This window comes from Kogia breviceps, chromosome 5, assembly GCF_026419965.1.
Source record: "Kogia breviceps isolate mKogBre1 chromosome 5, mKogBre1 haplotype 1, whole genome shotgun sequence".
Lineage (NCBI taxonomy): Eukaryota > Metazoa > Chordata > Mammalia > Artiodactyla > Physeteridae > Kogia > Kogia breviceps.
The window spans coordinates 39,296,695-39,312,557 of record NC_081314.1 but is presented as its reverse complement, the minus strand read 5'-3'; the positions used below and the strand labels follow the sequence as shown (position 1 = coordinate 39,312,557).

Genomic DNA, 15,863 nt, shown 5'->3' with positions numbered 1-15,863 from the left:
CTGATACAGGGCGGGTCGCCGACCACACGGGCCTGTGCCCAGTGCTTCTAACCACGCCTTAACTTCTGTATCAACCCACGAGGCAGACGCTACTGTCACCCCATCCTACAGGCAGGGCACAAACCCCAGCAGCTTGTCCTGGGTCACGTGAGTCCCAGGAGGCATCGCTTGCTTCGGGCCTGTGCTCTCCACCTCCGCTCCCGGCAGCCAGCCTCGGGGCTTCTCAGGCCACCACCCAGGCCCAGGTGCCCCTCTCAGGGAGGTGACCGCTGGCCCTGCCAAGGGCCTTCTGCAGCCTCCAGCCGGGGCGTGAATGCGCCGTGGTTATCAAAGCACCACAGAGACTCCTTCCCTGGAGGGGACCACCTGCACCTCTCGGACACTTCTCCAGGGACGCCCCCACCCCGGGCTCAGCCGTTTCCTCTGGGTCCCTCTGGCCGGCCTGTGGCCCTTCACCTTGGCGGCCGACGGGGCCTGAAGCCACGCCAGCGTGAGGGCAGCACAGGCACCCGAACGTCGTCGGGCACGAGCCTTCGCTCCCTTGGAGGCCCAAGAGCACACGCGTGACGCTGCCGGCAGACCCCCAACCCCTGGCCCAAGGTCCCTCAGCTCCTGGAGAGGCGCCAAGAGCATGGCCTTGGCGGGAGTCACCGCGTGCTCGGTGTTTAGGGGCTCGGAACGCTTCCAGGCTGGATCAAACAGGCAGCAAGCCTCTGCAGTTTCGCGCATGAGCGCCGCGCCCGCCGGGGTGGAAGAGCTCGGTCTGGGGGCCGCCCGCGGCTCCCCCCAAACCCAAGCCCAGACGGCAGCGCACGTGGCACCCATTCCACATGGCAGGACTTTCCTCCTCACAAGCTGCAAAATACATGGACTCTGATGAAGCAGTGAAACCCCATCCTGTTGCCCCTCGCCCTACGAAGTTCAAAGCCGAAATGAAGCATAAACGGACGTCCAGCGGGGAAGGCCTGGGGCTGGGCCAGGCCGCCCCGGAGACAAACCCCGGAGCTCCGGCTTGTCACACTAAAGGCAAACGCCAGCAGCCGCCGCCGCCAAGCGCTGCCCCAGGAAAAATCACCCTTCGTTTGAAAGGAGGGGGTTTGGTCTGGGAGGTGGAGCATGCGGGCCCCACGAGATGCGTAAAAACAGGCCCAGCCAGGTCGACTGTCCAAAGGAGGGGCGTGGCGGACACACAGAGCCCACTGATGGGCAAGGCTGACCCTCCTCGGGGCACGACGCCCCTCCCCCGCCCCCAGAGATGCCGAGGGCCGCCCACTGCCTGCCGGGGCCGCGGGTCTGAGCGCGGGGCGCAGTGGCCCCGTCCGCTTCTGTCCTTCCCCTTCTGCAGCCGGACCCACTGCTCGGCACGGTCATCAGGGCGCCCGGGCCTCGCAGCCATGCCCCGGGCGTGCGGTCCTCTCTAGGCTCCGGGACCGCCCCTTCTCCCCGCGGCCCCGCCCGCACCGAAGCCTGTGCGTGGGCTGCTCCCTCGCCTTTCACGCTTCTCCGCTGGCCTACACGCAGGGGACTCTTCTATTCAGGGCTCAGCTCAACGTCACCTCGTCAGGGAGCAGGGAACACGTGTCCTAAAAACCATTACTTTGTATCAATCACTACACCCCATTTTTTTCGAAATAGGAAATACACTGGTTTATAAATTGACGCACAACGCGCGTGGTGGTTTTAAAACATTCTCTGCTCCTACCCCCTCTGGGGAGCAGAGCTTCAGTCCCCTCCCCTGGAGAAGGGGCTGGACCAGCATTTGACTCGCAGGCGCAGTGAGGGCATGTCACCAGACCACGGGAGGCATGGCCCCCTGTGCCTGCTCTCCCCAATCTCCTGTCCTGGGGATGCTGGCTGACGTGTCACCGGGACATGCATGTAGCCCCTGGGGAGGTCCATGCGGCCAGGAGCCTTGCCCTCCGGTCAACAGTGGCACCAGCCTGCCAGGCAGGTGTGCTCAGCACACCCAGAAGCGGCCCATCTAGCCCCAGTCAGGCCTTCAGATGAGGCAGCCTGCAATGTCGCCACGGCAACCTCAGAAAGCCCCTGGCAGACCCACCCGGCTCGTGGCCAGCAGGGACTGTGTAACACTTATTGTTTTAAGTGGCTCAGTTTGGGACAGCCTGCTACACGGCAATAGGTCACTAACACAACATACTTGCTGTGGGTCATGTGCACAGCCTGACGCACATACAGCTGGATGCATTCCCCAAGTGGGTGCCTGCGTGAGCACCACCAGAACACGGCACCCACGGTTCTGGCGTCCACAGGCACCCTTGGCCTTTCCCAATGAACCCTCCTCCCCAAGAGGCACCATTATCTTGACTTATGTTCCTATCAATTAGTTCCGCCTGAATTTGAACCTTGGATGAATGGAATCACAGTCTAGCCTGGCTTCTGTTCCCTCCACGTGGAGGCTGGGAGATTCCCTGTGCTAGCTCGTGGGGCAGGCACCTTTTTCACTGCTGTGTGATATTCCACAACCGACCCCTTGCCCTGCTTTACCTTCTTCATAGCAGCTTTGCTCTCTGAGCTTACTGACCCCCCCTCCCCACCCCAGGAGATGAGCTTCTCGTAGGACACTGCTCTTTATCTGTCCTGCCCCTTGCTGTTTCCTTGGCACCTAAGGCAGGGTGGGCCACAGCAGATGATGAATGAATACTTATCCAGTTATTAAGGAACTACCCTGAAAGGGGCTTACAAAATACAGGGATTTCTAAATTTTTCAGCAAAGGAGAAACCTCCAGTTGCTCACCAATCTTGTTCTCTTTACTAATTGTGTTTGGCAATTTGGGGGCAGGTCCTGATCTGATTTGACTGTTTATCCTCCAGAGCTTGTGGAAATGTTGATGTGCCATAATAATAACAAATACATACACAGAGCTGTGCCTGGTCGTCTTCCCTGGCAGTACGTGTACCTGCAGTGATGACCACATGGGAACAAAGGGTCTCCCCAGGGGACATGCCACCAGCCTGCCATTCCTGAGAAGGAAACCCATGTTCTGGGAGCACAAGTCTCCTCGCTGTGTGGCTTCTGAGATCACTGCTCAGGAAGCCACTGCTTAAATGTTATGGGAAGTATGCTGACTTAAATTTAATAATAAATACACTGCTGGAGCCCAGGTTCCTGGCCACTGGCTTGGCCCTGTGGCTCTCCGCCTGCCCCCAGGTGCCTGAGCAGTTATTTAAGAGTTGGCTGGAGACAAGATGGTGGAGTAGCAGGACCTGCGCTCACCTCCTCTCACGAAAACTCCAAAATCACAACTAACTGCTGAACAACCAGTTACAAACCCATTGACCAAACAGACTGGAAACTACCAAAAACAGGTATTCTACACTCAGAGACAGAAGAAGCCACAACGAGACAGTAGGAGGGGCACTTTCACAATATAATCAACTCCCATAACTGCTGAGGGGGCGACACACAAACCGGAAAATAATTATTTCGCAGAGGTTCTCCCAGAGGAGTGAGAGTTCTGAGCCCCAGTCAAGCTCCCCAGCCTGGGGGTCTCATATCAGGAGGAGGAGCCCCCAGAGCATCTGGCTTTGAAGGCCAGCAGGGCTTGAGTGCAGGAGTTCCATAGGACTGGGGGAAACAGTGACTCCACTCTTGGAGAGCACACACAAAGCTTCACATGCACTAGGACCCAGGGCAAAGCAGTGCCTCCATAAGAGCCTGGATCAGACCAACCTGCAGGTTTGGGAGGGTCTCTCGGGGAGGAGGGGGTTGGGTGTGGCTCAATGTGGGGAAAAGGACACTGGTGACAGAGGTACTGGGAATATTCATCAGCGTGAGCTCTCCTGGAGGCCGCCATTTTGGCAGAGACCTGGCCCCACCCAACAGCCTGCAGGCTCCAGTGCTGGGACGCCTCAGGCCAAACAACAAGCAAAACAGGAACACAGCCCCACCCCATCAGCAGATAGGCTGCCTAAAGTCATTGTAAGCCCACAGACGCCTCTAGACATGCCCCTTGACACAACCCTGCCCACCAGAGGGACAAGACCCAGCCCCACCCACCAGAGTGCAGGCACCAGTCCCTCCAACCAGGAAGCCTGCACAAGCCCCTGGACCAACCTTACCCACCAGGGGGCAGACACTAGAAGCAGGAGGAACTACTATCCTGCAGCCTGAGAAAGAGAGAACAAACACAGAAAGTTAGACAAAATGAGATGGCAGAGGAATATGTCCCAGATGAGGGAACAAGATAAAACCCCAGAAGAATAACTAAGTGAAGTAGAGATAGCCAATCTTCCTGAAAAAGAATTCAGAGAAATTACAGAAAAGATGATCCAAGATCTCAGAAAAAAAATGGAGACACAGACTGGTGAGATACAAGAAATGTTTACAAAGAACCAGAAAATTTAAAAAACAAAGATGAACAGTACAATACTGAAATGAAAAATACACTGAGATGAACCAATAGCAGAATAACTGAAGCAGGAGAATGAATAAGTGACCTGGAAGACAGAATGGTGGAAATCACTGCTGTGGAACAGAATAAAGAAAAAAAATGCAAAGAAATGAGGATAGTTTAAGTGACCTCTGGGACAACTTTAAATGTGCCAACATTCACATTATAGGGGTCTCAGAAGGAGAAGAGAGAGAGAAGGGTCTGAAAAAAATTTGAAGATATAATACCTGAAAACTTCCCTAACATGAGAAAGGAAACACTCACTCAAGTCCAAGAAGCACAGAGAGTCCCAAGCAGGATGAACTCAAGGAGGAACACACCGAGACACATACTAATCAAACTGACAAAAATTAAAGACAAAGAGAAAACATTAAAAGCAACAAGGGAAAAGCAACAAATAACATACAAGGGAATCCCCACAAGGTTATCACCTGACTTTCCAGCAGAAACTGTGAAGGGCACAAGGGGCGCAGGGGGCCACGATATATTTAAAGTGATGAAAGGGAAAAACCTACAATCAAGAATACTTTACCCAGCAAGGCTCTCATTCAGATTTGATGGAGAAGTCAAAAGCTTTACAGACAGGCAAAAGCTAAGAGAACTCAGCACTACCAGACCAGCAATGCAACAAATGCTGAAGGAACTTCTCTAGGTGGAAAAGACCACAACTAGAAACAAGAAAATTATGAATGGAAAAGCTCACCTTTGTAAAGGCAAACATAGAGTAAAGTTAGGAAATCATGCGCACACAAATATGATATCAAAACCAGCAATCGTGAGAAGAGGAGAGCACAAATGCAGGATATTGGAAATGCACTGAAATGAAAAGACCAGCAACTTAGAACAGTCTTGTTTATATATAGACTGCTATATTAAAAGCTCATGGGGCTTCCCTGGTGGCGCAGTGGTTAAGAATCCACCTGCCAATGCAGGGGACACGGGTTTGAGTCCTGGTCTGGGAAGATCCCACATGCCGCGGAGCAACTAAGCCCATGCGCCACAACTACTGAGCCTGTGCTCTAGAGCCTGTGAGCCACAAATACTGAGCCTGAGTGCCACAACTACCAAACCTGAGTGCCACAACTACTCAAGCCTGCGTGCCTAGAGCTCGTACTCTGCAACAAGGGAAGCCACCGCAATAAGAAGCCCGTGCACCACAGTGAAGAGTAGCCCCCTATTCCCACAACTAGAGAAAGCCTGTGTGCAGCAACGAAGACCCAGTGCAGCCAAAAATAAATAAATAAATATTAAACAAAAACAAAAACAAAAAACCTCATGGTAACTTCAAACTGAAAATCTACAATAGATACACACACAAAAAAGAAAAATGAATCCGAACACAACACTAAAGTTAGTCATCAAATCACAAGAGAACAAAGAAGAAGAAAAGAAGATGTACAAAAACAAATCCAAAACAAGTAACAAAGTAGCAAAAAGGGGCTTCCCTGGTGGCGCAGTGGTTGAGAGTCCGCCTGCCGATGCAGGAGACGCGGGTTCGTGCCCTGGTCCGGGAGGATCCCACATGCCGCGGAGCAGGTAAGCCCGTGAGCCATGGCCGCTGAGCCTGTGCGTCCGGAGCCTGTGCTCCGCAACGGGAGAGGCCACAACGGTGAGAGGCCCGCATACCGCAAAAAAAAAAAAAAAAAAAAAAAAAAAAAAAAGTAGCAAAAAGAACATACATATTGTTAATTACCTTACACATAAATGGATTAAATGTTCCCACCAAAAGACACAGACTGGCTGAATGGTTACAAAAATAAGACCCATATATATGCTGTCTACAAAAGGCCCACTTCAGATCTAGGGACACATACAGACTGTAAGTGAGGAAATGGAAAAAGGTATTCCATGAAAATGGAAATCAAAAGAAAGCTGGAGTAGCAATACTCGTATCAGATAAAACAGACTTTAAAATAAAGACTGTTATGAGAGGGACTTCCCTGGTGGTGCAGTGGTGTGGCGCAGTGGTTAAGAGTCCACTTGGCGATGCAGGGGACACGGGTTCGAGCCCTGGTCTGGGAAGATCCCACATGCCATGGAGCAACTAATCCTGTGCACCACAACTATTGAGCCTGCACTCTAGATACCTCGAGCCACAACTACTAACCCACCTGCTGCAACTACTGAAGCCTGTGTGCCTAGAGCCTGTGCTCTGCAACAAGACAAAGCCACCACAATGAGAAGCCTGCACACCACAACGAAGAGTAGCCCCTACTCGCCACAAGTAGAGAAAGCCTGAGCGCAACAAAGACCCAACGCAGCCAAAAATAAATAAAATAAATTTATATAAAAAGAAGAATGTTACAAGAGACAAAAAAGGACACTACGTAATGATCAAGGGATCAATCCGAAAAGACGATATAACAATTGTAAATATATATGCACCAAACATAAGAGCACCTCAATATATAAGGCTAACAGCCATAAAGGGAGAAATTGACAGTAACCCAATAATAGTGGGAGACCTTAACACCCCAGTTTCAGCAATGGACAGATCATCTAGACAGAAAAGCAATAAGGAAATACAGGCCTTAAATGACACATTAGACCAGATGGACTTAACTGATATTTAGAGAGCATTCCATCCAAAAGAAGAATACACATTTTTCTCATGTGCGTATGGAACATTCTCCAGGACTGACCACACGCTGGACCACAAAGCAAGCCTTGGTGAATTTAAGATAACTGAAATTGTATAAAGCATCTTTTCCGAGCACAATGCTATGAGATTAGAAATCAACTCCAAGAAAAAAAACTGTAAAAAACACAAACACATGAAGACTAAACAATATGCTATTAAACAACCAATGGATCACTGAAGAAATGAAAGAGAAAATCAAAAATATCTAGAGACAAATGAAAACAAAAGCACAACAATCCAAAACCTATGGGATGTAACAAAAGCAGTTCTAAGAGGGAATTTTACAGCAATACAATCTTACCTCAGGAAATAAAAATTTCAAATAAAAACGTAACCCTATACCTAAAGCAATAAGAGCAAATAAAGAGCAAACAAAACCCAAAGTTAGTAGACGGAAAGAAATCATAAAGATCAGAGCAGAAATAAATGAAATAGAGATGAAGAAAACAACAGAAAAGATCAATGAAGCTAAAAGCTGGTTATCTGAAAAGATAAACAAAATTGATAAACCTTTAGCCAGTCTCATCAAAAAGGGAGAGGGTTCAAATCAATAAAATTAGAAATGAAAAAGGAGAAGTTACAATGGACACCACAGAAATACAAAGGATCATAAGAGACTACTGCAAGCCAACTGTATGCCAATAAAGTGGACAACCTGGAAGAAATGGACAAATTCTTAGAAAGGTTCAATCTCCCAAGACTGAACCAGGAAGAAATAGAAAATATGAACAGACCAATCAAAAGTACTGAAATTGAAACTGTGATTAAAAAACTCCCAACAAACAAAAGTCCAGGACCAGATGGCTGCATAGTGAATTCTACCAAACATTCAGTGCAGAGTTAACACCTATTCTTCTGAAACTGTTCCAAAAAATTGCAGAGGAAGGAATACTCCCCAACTCATTCTATGAGGCCACCATCACCCTGATACCAAAACCAGACAAAGATACCACCAAAAGAAGAAAATTACAGGCCAGCATCATGGATAGACATAGATGCAAAAATCCTCAACAAGGGCTCCCCTGGTGGCACAGTGGTTGAGAGTCTGCCTGCCAATGCAGGGGACACGGGTTCATGCCCTGGTCCGGGAAGATCCCACATGCCACAGAGTGGCTGGGCCCGTGAGCCATGGCTGCTGAGCCTGAGCGTCCGGAGCCTGTGCTCCACAACGGGAGAGGCCACAACAGTGAGAGGCCCACGTACTGAAAAAAAAAAAAAAAAAAACCTCAACAAAATACTAGCAAACCATACACCATGATCAAGTGGGATTTATCCCAAGGATGCAAGGATTCTTCAATATCTGCAAATCAATCAGTGTGATACACCATAAAAACAAACTGAAGAATAAAATCCATACGATCATCTTAACAGATTCAGAAAAAGCTTTTTGACAAAATTCAACACGCATTTATAATAAAAAACTCTCCAGAAAGTGGGCAGAGAGGAAGCCTACCTCAACATAATAAAGGCCATATATGACAAAACCACAGCAAACATCACTCTCAGTGGTGAAAAGTTGACAGCATTTCCTCTAAGATCAGGAACAAGACAAGGCTGTCCACTCTCACCACTTTTATTCAACACAGTTTTGGAAGTCCTAGCCACGGCTATCAGAGAAGAAAAAGAAATAAAAGGAATCCATATTGGAAAAGAAAGTTAAACTGTCACTGCTTGCTGATGACATGATACTATACATAAAAAATCCTAAGGAGGTTAGCAGAAAACTCCTAGAGCCCCATCAATGAATCAGGTAAAGTTGCAGGATAGAAAATTAGTACACAGAAATCTCTTGCATTTCTTTAGAATGTAAGATCAGAAAGAGAAATTAAGGAAACAATCCCACTTATCATTGCAATAAAAAAGAATAAAATACCTAGGAATAAACCTACCTAAGGAGGCAAAAGACCTGTACCCTGAAAACTATAAGACACAGATGAACAAAACTGAAGATGACACAAACAGGTGGAAAGATACACCATGTTCTTGGATTGGAAGAATCAATATTGTCAAAATGAATATACTACCCAAGGCAATCTACAGATTCAACCCAATCCCTATTAAATTACCAATGGCATGTTTCACACAACTAGAACAACAAAAAAAATTCTTAAAATTTGTATGGAAACACGTAAGACCCCGAATGGCCAAAGCAATCCTGAGAAAGAAAAATGGAGCTGGAAGAATCAGGCTCCCAGACTGTACTACAAAGCCACAGTAATTAAGACAATATGGTAATGGCACAAAAACAGCAATATAGATCAATGGAACAGGATAGAAAGCACAGAAATCAATCCATGCTCCTATATAGGGTCAATTAATCTATGACAAAGGAGGCAAGAATATACAATGGAGAAAAGACAGCCTCTTCAATATGTGGTGCTGGGAAAACTGGACAGCTACATGTCAAAGAATGAAATTAGAACACTCCTTAACACCCTAAACAAAAGTAAACTCAAAATGGATTAAAGACCTAAATGTAAGGCCAGATACTATAAAACTCTTAGAGGAAAACATAGGAAGAACACGCTTGGACATAAATCACAGCAATATCTTTTTGGATCCACTTCCTAGTGTAATGAAAATAAAAACAAAAATAAACAAATGGGACCTAACTAAATTTAAAAGCTTTTGCACAGCAAAGGAAACCATAAACAAAACAAAACAAAAATCATTTTCTCCCACAGAATGGGAGAAAATATTTGCAATCAAAGTGAGTGACAAGGGGTTAATCTGCGAAATATACAAACAGCACATATAGCTCAATATCAAAAAAACAACAACAGAGTAAAAAAATGAGAAAACCTAAATAGATATTTCTTCAAAAAGACATACAGATGGCCAAAAAGCACATGAAAAGATGCTCAACATCGCTAATTATTAGAGAAATGCACATCAAATTACAATTGAGGTATCACCTCACACCAGTCAGAATGGCCATCATCAAAAAATCTACAGACAATAAATGCTGGAGAGGGTGTGGAGAAAAGGGAACCCTCTTGCACTGTTGGTGGGAATGTAAACTGATACAGCCACTATGGAGAACAGTATGGAGGTTCCTTAAAAAACTAAAAATAGAGCTGCCATATGATCCAGCAACCCTACTCCTAGGTATATATCCTCAGAAAACTATTGTTCAAAAAGATGCACGTGCCCCTATGTTCATAGCAGCACCATTTATAATAGCCAACACATGGAAACAACCTAAATGTCCATCGACAGAGAAATGGATAAAGAAGATGTGGTACATACATACAATGGAATATTACTCAGCAGAAAAAGGAAATAATGCCTTTTGCAGCAACATGATGCACCTAGAGATTACAGACTATACTTACTAAATGAAGCAAGTCACACAGAGAAAGAAAAATATCATATGTTATCACTTATATGTGGAATCTTAAAAAAATGATATAAATGAACCTATTTACAAAACAGAAACAAGACTCACAGACTTCGAAAACAAACTTATGGTTACCAAAGGGGAAAGGTGGGGGAAAGGATAAATTAGTAGGAGTTTGGGATTAACATATACACACTACTATATATAAAACAGATAATCAACAAGGACCTGCTGTATAGCACAGGGAATTCTACTCAATATTCTGTAATGACCTATATGGGAAAAGAATCTGAGAAAGAGTGGATATATGTATATGTACAACTGACTCACTATGCTGTACACCTGAAACTAACACATGGTAAATCAACTGTACTCCAATAAAAAAAAAATTTAATAATATATTTTAGTTAACCTAACAGATCCAACCTACTGTTTTAAGAACATAAAGAATCATCACGGAGATATTTCGTATTATTAAACACGAAGTCTGAAACCATGTACTTCCTTTAACACCACAGCACTCAGACTGGCTGCACTCCAGCACAGCTCCAGACAGCGGCGTGTGGGCGTCTGTGTACACACCTACACGTGCAGACACGCGTGTCCATGAACGTGCACTGAGACGCTCTGGGCTTAGCGGCGATGGTGGTGGTGGTGAGGAGGATGATGGCTACGGTAAAGGAGCTCTTCCTAAGTGCCAGGTACTGAGCCAAGTGCTTCCCGTGCACTAAACCCATCCGTTGTCCCTCACTGGGGAGGAGCTACCATCACACCCACTTCAGCGGGGCTGTTCGGAGGGGCAGAGCCAGGGTGTGAGCCCTGGAGTCCGGTCCCATCACGCCCACCTCACAGGGACCGCTCAGTACCCTGAGGCTGGCAGGCTGTGGCTTTTCTCACAGGGACCCTGGAACCTGCAACGGCACAGGCGGCTGGGCCTCCGAGAGCAGAGCTGGTCCCTCTCAGGCCGGGGTCCTGTCTCCATTGAGTCCCTGGGAGGACAGGTTCACGCAGGAACAGCCCTCCCTGGCAGGGCCCCAGAGCCACAGATGGTGCCGGAAGCCAGGCAGGGCAATCACCGCTGCGTGGCCAGGAGCGAGGTGCCGGTGGATGGTGGAGGGGAGGGCGGGCGGACCCCTCGGGACTGTCAACCAGACCTGCCCCTGCCCAGGCCTCCTCGGCCTGTCCTGCAGGAGACACAGCACAGGCACTGGTGGCCACGGGGGCAGTACGCGGCCAGGCCTGGTGCCCCGGGACTCTCCTTCCTAGGGGCTGAGAACAGCTGCAGCCCGCATGTGCCCATCCTTGCGCCTCACGGGCCCACTCCCACCACACGCCCGTGGCTTCGCTGAGAAGCCGCCTCTACCGTCAGGCAGTTGATATCCTCACTCAAGACATGCTCTTTGACGTGCATTTTTCAGGATCTCGTGCCTCTGCTACAAATTTTTGGACATGAACTTGTCTGGGGCCAAATAAGTATTCCTCTGCTTGTCTCATCTGACTGGAGATCCTGCCCTGCCCCTGCAAGGGCTTCTCCCCTCTGCACGCCAACCCCACACTGCAGCCCGAGAGGCCAGTGGGAGCAGAGGAAAGGTCTCCCAACTCCCGGCCCAGAGCCTGGACTCCGTGCTGCGTGCCCTGCCGACCCCGTCCCTGCTCTCACTGCCGAGTCCCCCACCTGATCCACCCTCCACCAGGGCCGCGTGAGCCCGCAGAAGGGCCTCCCCTGGTTGACTCGCATTCCTATCTTACACACGAGAACACTGAGGCCAGGAGGGGTCACGGAAAGTGGCTCCTGTCCTTCCCAAGTCCCCCAAGGGCAAAGGGAGGAGAGCTGCCGGGTTCCGAGTCAGCGTGAGACGCGGGGAGACGCTGCTGGGGCCTGGGTGGGGCCCTGATCCCTGAGCACCTGCCGCTGTGGCAACAAGGCCCTCCCCACCCCGAGGACCTCAGAGCATCCTCTCACCTGTCCTTTCCCGAAAGGCGGCAGAGGAGGGAATCACAAACTGCCGCCACCTGGCAACCAGACAAAAGGAGGACCGAGAAGCAGGCACAGGCCAGAGCGTCGGGAGGTCCCAGGCCCTGCGGTGGCCACGTGGCACAGAGTCAGGACCCCATGGTCGTGGTGCCGCCGCGTGGCAGCGTCCAGCGGCTCAGGTGAAACTGGGCTGAGCGCCTTGTGCTTGGCACTCGTGAGGACACACCGGTGCCCCGTTGTTCACTGCTCCCAGAACTCATCCCTACTTCGTGACCCACAGGCAAGCTGCCCCTCACCCTGGGGGCCGGGCGGGCTCCGTCCCCATGCCCAGCCCCCACCTGTGCTTCTAGGGCCTCAGAGCTGCAATGCCTCTCACACCACTGGCGTGCGACCCAGCACTCAGATGACTCACCTGGTCAGCAGCTCCTCCTGCAAAACGGGCTGGGTCTCCACCCCCGGCCCACTCTGTCACGTGCAGCTCAGATGAGCTGAGGTTTACAAACTTGACAGCGTGTTGGTATGTGACAGATTTTGTTTTTCTGGTTTTTTCTTTTGGCTGTGTGGCTTGCAGGATCTTAGCTGCCCCAAGCAGGGATGGAACCCATGCCCCCTGCAGTTGAAGCACAGGGTCCTAACCACTGGACCACCAGGGAAGTCTCAGTAATGTGACAAATTAATGCTGCTCTGATGTTTCATTTTTTCTGAATGTTCCTAGGTCCATCCAAGACCCTCTGATTTCATGAGAAGAAAAGTATCATAGATACTCTCGTGACCCCCGGCCCCTGTAGGTTACAGAGTAACCGTTACCACTCCTCCTAATATCCGGCTCCCGGTGAAAAGACACACAAACATTCGACCTTCCTGCACAACTGTCCCATCCTGAGCCCCCTCTCCTCCAGAGAGGGACTGTGGGAGGCGTGTGTGCATGTCTCTAATTACAGTTACTGTATTTGCTTTGCAGAACTGTTTATACCCCAAGCTATGAAACACGTAATAAAAAGAAAAACCTACTCTTTTAAAGCACCTCAAAAGCTCATCTTACCTGCCCTACGTTCTGACGCATCCCTGGGGTCTGCCCCCCACCTCCTCCAGAGGCCTAGCACACACTTTCCCAGGCGGGACACGCCCCTGCCACCTCTAGTGCTTCCCGGCCCGACGACACCGGCACTGGGGCCAAGGCCTGCAGAGGCCAGGCCGGGACAGGCCTCACCCCTCCAGGGCCCTGGAGCCACAGTGTGGCACTGAAGGGCTCTGGGGCCCTTTCCCAGGCCACGCAGAGGGGAGCCCACGCTGCGGAGAGAATACGAAGCTTCTGTCCAGCTCTGGGGAAGCCTCTGGCCATCGGGCAGAGGAAGGAGAGGCTAGGGATCCAGAGTGCCTCACCCCCTCCTCCCTGCTCACCCCGATGGCGGGCTCAGGCCACATACCAGGATGTCCAAACAGGCCGCCTTCAGCAGGGTGATTTGGTCTGCGATGGTCAAGCCGGTGAAGCCTGGCAGACGTTTAGCAAACTCCACGATCTTAATAATGCACTTGGTAGCCAGTTCACTGAATTTGTCCCAGAGGCCCAGATCCAGTCGGACTCGATGGTCTGCACTGGAATTCTACGAAGGAGAGAAAACACCGTCAGGGGGAGCTGTGGGAAGCCAAGCGGAAGGCAGGGAACCGAACACTTTTCCCATCAAACGCGCTGACAGTTCACTCTTCACAGGGAGCCTCCGGAAGGTGGGGGAGAGTTGACCTTTTAGCTTAGTGTCATTTTTTAAAAATGCTCAAAATCTTATCCCTGTACCACTGGATAATCAACGAACAGATGTGGGAATCTCTCTTCAGCAATCCCTCCAGCTAGTAAATGAAGTAAACGGTAGGAGGAGGAGCCACCACTTTGTAACCTTGGTGGACTAGTGGCTCTACCCAACTAAGGAAAGCTGAGATGAACCGTGGGAAGAGAGGCTCTTCCTGACATGTTGGGTCCAGCCACGCCTGACCCACACCAGGATTTTATTTTTTAGTCTAAGTCGGTTTGAGTTTGGTTTCTATCACCTGCAACAGGAAGAATTCTAACTAACATTCAGTTACAGCCTGGCATGGTTTAGGTGTGAGAGCTTCACGTTCTCCACCCGAAGAACGGTCATGACATAGAGAAGGGGGCCCACTCCATGGCCACCAACGCCTCCCACCTGGATTACTGCCACAGCTCCTCATGGGTCTCCCTCACTCTACGCTGACCTCCGCAGGGTCTGTTCTTTCACCAGAGCAATAAAGGGACCTTTAAATACACAAGTCACAGCAGGTCGCTGTGCTGCCCCAAATCTGCAGTGATCTCTCACCTCATTCAGACGGAAAGGCAAAGTCCTCTCCACAGCCTGCAAGGCCAGCCCGCTCTCTCGCGTCTCCCCTGGCCCTCAGGGCCCTGCTGTCCCTGGACCAGCGGGCACGCCCATCACCCCGGCCTGCTCTGCCCACAGACACACCCCTCATTCCTTTCCGGCTGGGCAAACTTGAGCCCCCACCCGACTACTCTGTGGACTCCATACCTGCTCTGCGGTCCCAGCCCCCAGCCCCCGACGCACACTCTCGTTTACTTCCTGCCTCACCGTCACTGCCTCATCCTCTGTGTCCAGAACAGCGCCTGGTACACAGCAGGGGCTCAAAACGTTTGTTGACTGAATGAGTGAGTGAATGAGGCTTCCGCGAGTCCACGCTCATGTAGGATGTCTCAGGGCAACCACCATGCGAGGACGAGGCTGCCCTGGGCCGCAGCCTCTGGTGGCCTCGGGGGGCACCAGACGTGCAGCGACTGGCAAGGTCAAGGCCGGCGCTTGGGCCCCTGATACCCGGGGACACATCCAGGGAGTCTACAAAATGAGCTGTGTTTTTAAGGTTGGCAGGGAAGCTGGAAAGGGACGTTTGCATATGGGGTGGCACAGAGGCTCTAAAACAGGTGGAGGCTGGCCGCCCCCATGGCGCTCCTGCGGGAAGGGCCAGCGTCCTGCCCGCCACTTCACCCCATCCATCCCCAAGGACCTGGGGACACGGCACACCCAGAGGAGCTTGAGCCCAAGCGTGTGGCCACTGGGTCTGTAATTCAATGTAATCATTGGCTCGCCTGGTTTGTGGGAAGATGACGTGGGAGGGGAGGGGCACAGAGGTGAGCGGACAGCAGGAAGTCATCTCACCGCAGCGCCCATCCACTGCCCGGCCCAGCACGTGTGAACGGAGCCTCCATCAGCCCCGTACGAGGAGACCTCATCACGCACCGGGCCCGCCATCATTCTATCAAAAGTAATGCACAGCTGTCTTAACGGCATGTGAATCTAACTCACCACCACACAAACTGAAGGGAAGAGGCAATTGAGAAAACACAGAAAAACCTGGCGTCTTATCGTTCCGGTTGCTGGACTCACACGGCATGAGCTTTAAAATGGCTTACACGCTATCCTCCAGCGCAGACAGTGTTGAGCCCGGCCCGTCTGAGGGGAGTCAAGGTGGTTA

General features: G+C 50.4%; 1 protein-coding gene across 4 annotated transcripts in view; it reads right to left on the bottom strand.

Moving 5' to 3' along the window:
* RARB (retinoic acid receptor beta) overlaps positions 1–15,863 on the bottom strand; it is a 432,877-nt gene that overhangs the window by 5,851 nt on the left and 411,163 nt on the right. For all 4 annotated transcript variants that reach the window (XM_067033889.1, XM_059065578.2, XM_059065580.2 and 1 more), the window contains exon 5: positions 13,796–13,972. In XM_067033889.1, coding sequence (XP_066889990.1) covers positions 13,796–13,972 — 177 coding nt within the window. The remainder of the gene's footprint in view (positions 1–13,795; positions 13,973–15,863) is intronic.